This window comes from Aplysia californica, unplaced genomic scaffold, assembly GCF_000002075.1.
Source record: "Aplysia californica isolate F4 #8 unplaced genomic scaffold, AplCal3.0 scaffold00993, whole genome shotgun sequence".
Taxonomy (NCBI): Eukaryota; Metazoa; Mollusca; class Gastropoda; order Aplysiida; family Aplysiidae; genus Aplysia; species Aplysia californica.
This window is the reverse complement of record NW_004798263.1, coordinates 82982-92525: the sequence shown is the minus strand read 5'-3', so window position 1 is coordinate 92525 and position 9544 is coordinate 82982. Positions and strand designations below refer to the sequence as shown.

General features: G+C 45.7%; 1 protein-coding gene across 1 annotated transcript in view; it reads right to left on the bottom strand.

Annotated features, from left to right (window-relative positions):
* Positions 1-1347: 1347 nt before the first annotated feature.
* LOC101864267 overlaps positions 1348-9544 on the bottom strand; it is an 18405-nt gene continuing 10208 nt past the window's right edge. The window contains exons 5-13 of the mRNA XM_035973092.1: positions 8955-9182; positions 8632-8735; positions 7676-7809; positions 6851-7025; positions 6007-6276; positions 5178-5288; positions 4578-4783; positions 2828-4059; positions 1348-2653 (exon numbers count right to left, since the gene is read on the bottom strand). Of these exons, the coding sequence (XP_035828985.1) occupies positions 1348-2653; positions 2828-4059; positions 4578-4783; positions 5178-5288; positions 6007-6276; positions 6851-7025; positions 7676-7809; positions 8632-8735; positions 8955-9182 (3766 nt within the window). The remainder of the gene's footprint in view (positions 2654-2827; positions 4060-4577; positions 4784-5177; positions 5289-6006; positions 6277-6850; positions 7026-7675; positions 7810-8631; positions 8736-8954; positions 9183-9544) is intronic.

Genomic DNA, 9544 nt, shown 5'->3' with positions numbered 1-9544 from the left:
CGGCTGGATGCAAGACTCCAAAAAAAACGTGGTGTTTGTCGGAGTCTTGCACCCAGCCATCTACCCGCAACTAAAACACATATTTCTTCACTTCCAGTGAGAGACTGTCTCTTTTTAAAATCTCTGACAGTGATAACAATTATCATTGTTAACATTATTTGATCCTGCTCCAAGAATTATTAAAATTTTCTAGCTGTTTTACCTGTTCTTGAGTTGCAAGGAATTATAACAGAGATTCAAAATTCACAAACAATTTTTGGTAGCAATCTAAATAATGTACAAGCTCGGCTAGCAGCTGTACATCCAATATAATGAAAATAACAACATGAAAAAGGTAATGGTCAGAGCAAGTACAGAAGCCAAGGTCTGCAAACAGGCCACTCTTTTACCTATTTCCTTTCTCTCTGAGATTCTTGACAAGGAAATCATCTGGTGCAATAAGTACTGGACAAGTCGCTCACCAATGCAGAAAACACAAAACATCGCCCCCAATTTCTAGCATGCTGAGCAGGAAACAACCCAAAATACATCAGCTTAGGTAATGGGACATCTCACTGGGAGAAGGAAAATTTTTTTTCAAAACAAGAACCCACCACCCCGAAAAAAACCAAACTCTTCACATATCAGTGAACAAATCCCTGGGTGTTCACCTCTGCACACATGGGTCAGTGAAGGGAGAATCTTTTAATTTTCATTAATTATTACTATTACGTGTAAAATACTGCTGGGTAATTACTGCAAGAACACAGGACTTGAACATTGCCTTCTTCAGGCCATGATTCCAACAGGTCATGTTTCCCTCAGTGTGCTCAAGTCTTAACAAATTTTACAACACCAACAGGAGCTAAACCGGAAGGACAGATCTAGACAAGCACACAGAGGCGATCCCCGCACCTTGGATAAATTTTCCCTTAATTTCCCAAAATAGAACATCTCAAAACTACTGTTCTCATGTGACATAAAAGGTGACAAAACTAACTAATTAGCAAAACTTGACACTCATTTTGAGAGAGCCACACTCGGTCAGGCTCATGCTCCATACTTAATGTTACTAACTTTGAAAATACAAAAATGCAAGCCACCACCCCCCTCCCACACACCCTTGAATACTGTTTTCACCTTTTCTCCAGACACAGCCAGAGCTATACCCCAAAAAGCCCCAAGCAAGACTTTCACTGTGCACAAAGTTGTATTCCAGACTTACACTCCAACATGGCATCAACACAGCAGAATACAAAGTCAGACACAAGACATAGAATGTGAACGGTTGTGAAACCCCAGGACCAGTGTGGTTTGACCGTTTGTCTCCTGGGGACCCCTGAACCACCGTAGGCCTATCCACGTGCCTCACGACGAGCCGCTGCTCTTGAAGGTGGTGGTGGAGAGAGACTGAGCAAATCCAGGCAGAGACATGGGGCTACACACGACAGGGACACCCGCAGTGCTGCCGGTCAGCTGGGACATGTTCCTGGCTGCATCACCGAGGCTACCCTGTCGACCGACCACGCCCCGCAGCTCCCCCTGTCCAGCAGGGGAGGCAAACTTGCCTAGAATCTGACCACGGGCTGCACCAGCCACAAAGGGTAGGCCATTCTGTAGGTTGAGGCCAGCGGCCAGAGGGCTGGGGGAAGAGGTCCACTGTGTGCGTGGGGAGGGGGAGGAGGAGGTGGAGGCCAGGACTGAGGGGAGATCCGGGGGGACTGAGCTGGAGGACTGCAAAGAGGATGATGATAAAGAGAGCGATGATGTGATCATAGGAGGGTGATGTTTCTGACCCACACCCACCAAATGCGAGGAAGCCGGGGAGAGGGACAAGGAAGCGTCTAATGACGGTGACTGTCGGTGCTTTGGAGAATCTGATACCACGGTTATTGATGATGGTGAGGATGACAATGGGGGTGATAATGATGATGTTGTCGATGACGGCTGTGGCGGAGGTGGGGGAGGAGGGAGCAGTGATGGAGACGAGGGCAAGGAGACGGGGGAGGGGAAGGTATCGGGAAGGGTGTGTCTGACAGTTGTGGGTACAGACTCGAGCGGGGACGGGTGCCTCACGGTCACAGATATAGATTCAGTGGCCATGTTGGTTCCACCACTAAGCGAGTCACTCAGAAGGCTGTGACGCATGGTGGTAGTCCTGGTGGTGGACGTGGGGGATGATGTCGAGCCGGTAGGGGGAAACGAAGCTGATAGTGGCAGAGGGGAGAGAGATTTGGCTGAGTTGACCGAATGACGGACCGTGGTGACGGCCGCTGGGCCTGCACAAGGAACTGTCTGGGGCCCAGCCATCGTGTTGATTGCAGTCTTTGACCCCTGGCTGTCCGGAAGACTTAGTCGAGATTTTGCAGCATCAGATATCAAGGTGGTGCTAGAGGACGGAAGTTTGAGTCGTGGGCTTCCACCTGTGGGCTGAGGGGGCACAGGTTTCTGCTTGACCTGAGAGTTGCTCTTCACGCTGTCAGGCCGACGAAGGGACTGTACTCCAGGCAAAGTCAATCGTGGTTGCACGGGGAGTCGTGGTCCCCCTGTGACCTTGACACCAGCAGGCAGAGAGGATGGAGAAGAGTTTTCCTGCAATCGGAGACCAGAGTTGGAGTCCGACCCAATAGTGGATGTTTTATTTCCTACCGAGGCTTGCAGCATGTTCTTCACACTGTTGGAATGTTGTTGCTGCTGTAGCTGATGATGATGTTGATGTTGTAGTTGTTGTTTCTGCTGCTGCTGCTGTTGTTGTTGTTGTTTCTGTAGCTGTTGCTTTTGTTGTTTCTGTTGCTGTTGTTTCTGCTGCTGCTGCAGTTTCTGCTGTTGTTGTTGTAGTTTCTGTTGCTGCTGTTGTTGGAAATGCTGTAGTTGCTGAAGCTGTTGTTGTTGCTGCTGCTGCTGTTGAGCTGACTGTGGTTGTTGTTGCTGTTGTTGCAATGATATCACAGACGACTGTTTTGATGAATTGTTCAGTTTCGCTTTCTTGGCATGAGACGGTGATGATAAAGATGATGATGATGATGGGGATGACAACGAAGACGGAGGGGCAGAAAACGACAAAGACGCAGACGGCTGTGAAGCAAACGTGGCGGTGAAATTCGGTTGCAAACCTCCCACAAACGACAATGGCCTAGCGGTGCTCTGAGAATTCATTGTGGGCAGAGTCGACGTCGAGGTAAATCCAACAAGGGTAGGGACAGAGGTCACCTGATCCGACCCCAGTTTCTCCGACTCGCCAACTCCTCTGGGAACTGGATGGGGAGAGCCCGACACATTCCCCATGCTCTGAGAAGTCTGATAGCCCGGGAGAGTAGAGGCCGCCATATACATGTTCTGCTGCAGGGAGCCAGGCGTCGAAGGAGCTGGCTGAGCCTCCGTAGGCAAATGTCTGATCACAGTCTTGGCAGTGCTGTTGATGAACGAGTCAAAGCCCAGCTGAGGAGCTATATGGTTGAGGTTCAATCCCCCACCAGCCTGTTTGGCAGCCAACTGGGAGCGAGTCAGACTCTCAATCTGTCCGTAGACCGTGTTGAGATCCGCCGTAAGGACAGGGGGAGGGGGAACAGAGGAAGAAGAGGACGCCGTGCTCTGAACCTGCTGCTGCAACTGTTGTTGTTGTTGTTGTTGTTGTTGTTGTTGTTGTTGTTGTTGTTGTTGTTGTTGTTGTTGTTGTTGTTGATGTTGTTGCTGCTGAAGAAGTTGCTGATGTTGCTGTTGATGATGCACGACATTAATTTTCTGCCCATCCAGACTGAACCCAGAGGTAGGAACAGACCCTGCAATTGTGGCAGCCGTGTGAGGGTGGGGAGAGGGAAGTGGCAATCTCTGCTGCTGCTGTTGCATACCGCTGGGCGTACCTCCAACCCTCATCCCCAAAGTCTCACCGCTGAGTCTCAAATTCTGCGTGCCCACTCCAGCCGTGGCAGTGGTGGTGATGGTGGTCATCGGCTGGTCAGCCACTCCCCCGATGTCCAGTCCCACCATCCCGCTTCCACTGCCCACCAGCTGTGGGTTCATCCCGGAGATGTCCATGCCCGAGCTGCCTCCCAGGCCAGACAGTAGTCGGGGGTCCACCATCTGCAAAGTCAAAGGTAATAGGTCAGCAGACAAACTTGAGGAAACATCTCAATAAATATCAGCACTCACACCCCAATCAACACTTCCTATCATTAACTCAAACTCACAAACTCACCCTTGGTAGCCATCATTATGCAGGTCTCCCTTTCACTCACTCTCACTCACATCTTGCGTTCATGGGCACAACACAACAGTCAGCATCTGTATTTCCTATCCAATGTTTCTAAGTATGACACCTGCGTCCCCTAAACTGACAGAAAGGAGCATCTTCAAACATGCGTTTTCTACACCGGCTGAAAGAAACATCTTTCGCACCTGCAATTATCGTCACTGACAGAAAGGTGCATTGTACACATCTGCATTCCCGAAACTGACAGAAAGAAGCATAAAACAAATATGTGTTCCCTAAACTGACAGAAAGGAGTATCGTTCATATCTGCATTCTCAAAACCGTCAGAAAGGAGTGTTGTACAAATCTGCGTTCCCTAAACTGACAGAAAAGAACTCATTGTACCCACCTGCGTTCCCTGAGCAATAAGACCTGCGTTCTGAGCCAGCTCTGCATCATTGTGCAGGTTCTGGGCCAGCACCAGAGCCAGCTCCATGGACTCCTCCTCTGACATGGTACCCGTCAGCAACTTTTCCAGTGTTGCTTTCGTAGAAGATGTCAGATCTCCCGCGAGGTGGTCAGAGTCTGCCTCTGGCTCCGGTTCTCCATTTTTACCTGATGGAGGAAAAGTGGGGGATGAGAGTGGCAAGTTTCTCTCTTTCAGCTGAGAGAGTTATCGTAAATATCTGTGACTTATAGGTCTACAAGACAAGACGATACAAAGGCGAGTATGAATCATTAGCCAGGGAATTTTGGTAACCCTATGCTATCGCACTTTTAACAGATCAAGTTGATAATGATTGAGGAGCAAGTACGGAACCGTCAGAAAATATGGATTTCCGTAATAATACGGATTTAAGGAAAGCATTTTTCTTGATGTTTATCAGACTCAGTTGATACAAATTAAGCTAGCTGAAAAGGTTTGTCGTCAATATGCAGGTCAGAGAAATGAATAGTAGGGAGTCAAACTCTCGGCAACATTAGACAGTCACAAGACAGCAGAACTCACCAAAAAGGTCCAGAGCGTCAAAAGGCATCTTGTTGACCACTTCCTGGAAGTCCGACTCCTCCAGCAGACGTGAGGCCTGCTCCAGGGGAAGCTCAAATGGCTTGTCAAAATCTGGGGAACACAACAGAGAACTGGATAGAATCGTCTTTCTTCTTGACCTCAGCTCAGAGTCTCCTTGCCACATTCAGGAATACAGAGCTTTCTGCAGGTAGCCTCAACATGGCCCACTTATCTAAAGAAAGCAGAAAAAGATTGCTTAAAGAAAACAACCCACGGGAAGATGCATTCTCATATCTACTCTTCAGGCAAACTTTTGTTGACTGATTCAATTAGGTACAATGCCTGTTTCAAACTGACTGACCTAGAGCAAAACATCAATGGTCAACTCGAAGGTTACAGAGGGGTTGTAGCTTTGTCTTTCAAGAACACGTAAACAGCATGCTGTGATATTCTTCATGCCCAAAGACATGGAAGGTCACACACTTCACCATAACCTGACAAATTATGAGAAATATGTCAATTGTGCCAGACAGAGAATGCCCTTTTTTTTTCATTGTCCGGCCTATGAAAACCTAAGTAGGGCAAACCGAGCCTAAAGAAAAGGTGCCAAACTCCAGCAAGGAGAAGACAAACTGTATCAAGACAAACTGTATCAAGACAAACTGTATCAAGAGAAACTGTATCAAGACAAACTGTATCAAGACAAACTGTATCAAGACAAACTGTATCAAGACAAACTGTATCAAGACAAACTGTATCAAGACAAACTGTATCAAGACAAACTGTATCAAGACAAACTGTATCAAGACAAACTGTATCAAAGTGTCACCTGGTGAGAGGGTCTCAGCCAGCTCCAAAGCCTGGTCCAGTGTCTTGGTGCCGCCCGTGTCCTTCGCCTTGGGCACAAACTGACCACCACTGGAGGTAGCGGGCAGAACCACAGGAGGGCTGGCCTCCTGCTGAGCAGCACTGCTGCTGCTGCTGCTGCTGACCTTCACTGGGGTCTCCTCCACCGCCTTGACCACTGCCTCAGTCTCAGGTTCCAGTTCTTCCTCCGGCTTGCTGCTGTCCAGTCCAGTCACGTCCACATCTGACAGGTCTACAAGGAATACACCAGGGTATTTGATGAGTATTTCTTTATCATTACAATCTCAATTTAGAGGGATTATTGTATCAAACTTTTGCTCTGGAAAAATGTAGTATTTCAAAATAAATTCTTTAAAATGTTATTATTACAGCTTCAATTTTCGAAGACTCTATCACAATCAGAAATGTTAAACTTGGAAGTATTTTTTCCAACTTTAGTTTGGAGGATATTTTGATTACAATTTCAATTTTGGAGGATTTCATAAAATTCACAACTTCAGCTTTGGAGGGGGAAGGGGGGTGGGGTGAAAGGAGGAGTGGAGGGAAGGGGGAAGAGGAAGAAATGGAGAGGGAGATGGGGTGGGGAGGAAGAATGTGAAAGAAAGAGAGCTCGGCACACTGATCAATGAGAAAAAGAAAAGGAAAAAGAAGAGGGGGGAAAAAAGAACAGAAAGAGCAATTATCAGAATGAAGAGGCACTGTCTACAAATGCCAATAAGTGGAGCAGAGCCGTGGAGAAGAGCCACACAGCAGATCAAGCAGAGCCCCCCAGACCAGCACAACACTGAACAGACAACACAACTCACTGCTCGAGTCAGGCCCTCCGGACTCCGGAGCAGGGACAGGCTTCTGCGGTGTGCGAGAGTAGCGCCCTTTCTTCTTTTTCTTGCCTTTCCTTGGTGGACGAGTGAGGGCTGGTGGCTTGCTCTTCTTGCGTGGCCGTTTGCGGTTCTCAGCCTCTAACTGTCGCTGGTAATTGTCCTGAAATTAAACCGAGAAGTTCCATACTAAAGCAAAGTAAACTTTTAACTATCCCATTAAGACTAGTCAAATTTGTGTCCATCTGAATGCTCCTAAAATAACGGAACAAAGTCAGAAACACAAAAATAATTAACAGCTTTTCCAATAGCATTTTTAAACATTTTACACAACGAATAACTCACATGACAAAGTACTGTAGCAAAAGAGCATGATGGGTGAGAGATGCTAAACCAACAATATCCATCACCAATCCAGAACAGAAAATGTGGTGAAGCACTTTACGTTTCAAGAACACAGCCCCACAAGACAAAATCTTGTCTGAACTTGGTATTCATCTTTTAATTACAAAACTTCAAACAATAAAGTCTTTTGAAATAACTCATCTAGCATCGTCTTAATCCAACAACAATCAAAACAGGACAAAAAATGTTTCAGAAAAGTATATATCTTTCTATATTCACTAACTGAGGCCTTTTTCAATATAAAGACAAGCAAATAATATACCCAGTTTATTGAGCTCCATTCATAAAGAGCCTCTCCAGATTTGTACAAAGATATGTCAGACATTTAACTGGCAAGCGAGCAATTTTAGACAACACAGATGGCAGACCCAGGGGATACAGGAGTGCCAGACACGAGAGTCTACTCACAGCCTTGGCAGCGTGGACGGGGCACAGGGGCAGCTCATGGCGGATGTCGAAGACTGGCATACAGCACTGGGTGTTGTCCGCAAACTTGGCAGTGCAGTAGTCAAAGAGCTGCTGGTCGATGTTGTACATGATGTCTAGTGCATGTGGTTAAAGAATTGGAACAAACACAGAGGTCATCGCGGGTAAAATATCCAAGGTACTGGGCCCAAACTATCCTGGCGCTGCAACTTTATAAGAGAACAAAAAAAAACCAAAAAATCCTACTAATTGCCTGCAATATCACTTTTCAAGCAGCATAGCTTTTCTGAAATATTTTACTAAAACACTGAAGTACTGAACTCCTAGCAACGCAATTTTACACATTTTAGAAAGCAGGCTGCTTTGACTCCACCAATCAAGGCATACCCTGTATATTAGGGAAAAACTTCCCCATAGAAAGGCAGAGCTACAGGAATTCAGGTAAAAATATTTCCTAAAATTTAAAAAATAGAAAATACATTAGAATAACTTTCCAATGAGGTACAAATGCGTGCCTTTTGTAAGCAGTGCAAAACAGTTAACCATAAAAACTAAACAGATGTTTACCTGTAAGCAGGGTTTCAAGAGCCTAGCTAATTCACCACAGAAGCCTGTCTATAATCTTTATTAAGAAGTTACAATGTACAAAATAATTAACAATAAACATGTAAAAAAGGTTGTTCCTGCATACGATCCCGAAATCGGGGATAGCCTTATTAGTGAGACAACTTCCAGGGCCTTCAGCATTTTGTGGTAGGGTGGCCAGTCCTTTCCTCTCCGCTTTTACTTCCCCAACTTGAAGTCAGAGACCCATTACTGCTAATAAACATGTACATTAACAAAATTATTCACAGTACTGTACATTAGGCTTCCAAACAACGACCTTTCCCTCCAGTGGAAGTAGAAAAATGACATTGTGATAATAAAGTAAAGGATACGTCTCAAGCAATGGTTGGTGTAAGGCAGGCAGGGGTTCTTACACTGTCCTTCCTCCCTGTTCTTTTGACAGCACTGCTTCTGATGCTTCTTCAGCTTCTTCAACCTGATAGGGAGGGCAAGTACAGAAACAGTAGAAAAAATTATCTTAACAAACTTAAACACATCTCTTAACCAAAAACAAACAACAAAATTCCCACTAAAACTAGAAATAAGATGAGATATAATGAACCAAGAATAACCAGCTAAAAAGTGAATCTTTAAAAATAAAAAAGATAAGCTTTGCAATCCCACCCAAGAAAATCAGCATGTGGACAACACTCACCGCCTCTTCGACTTCTTCACATGATGGATTTGCCACAGCGCCCGAACCGCACAGGCCGCACTGTCGCGCACACAGCGGATGAGAGCAAGTGTGGCCTGGTTGTTACTTTTGCGTAACGCCACGTTACTCTTGGAGGCTTTCCGGGCCTGACACCACTGTCGCCGAGTGCGGGTCTTCAGCAGGGACACTTTGGTGGGTCTCATGCCCATCGGGACATCATTCTCCATTCTGAACAGGACAAAATTAATTTTAAGTCTTTGAGGCCCAAATTACGAGACTAATACACCTATAATTATAACTTGACAGTAAGGTAAGTTGTATTTCAAATGATGAAAGAAGAATATAAAATAATAACTATTGAGCTTTTGCCAAAAGGTGGGGGTGTTTGCATGAGGACTTTTTAAATCAACCACTACTCATGGTAAAATATGTTTTCTTCTGAAAACTTTATGCATATATGGCAAGGAAATAAGTTCGTCAAGCTGCATGAGCAAGTAGATTGATGTGTGCATCTTATATCTCTTCATAGAAAGATGATAGTACTAAAAATAGGGCATTTTTTACTCATCCTGAGCGCACACGTAATTGTA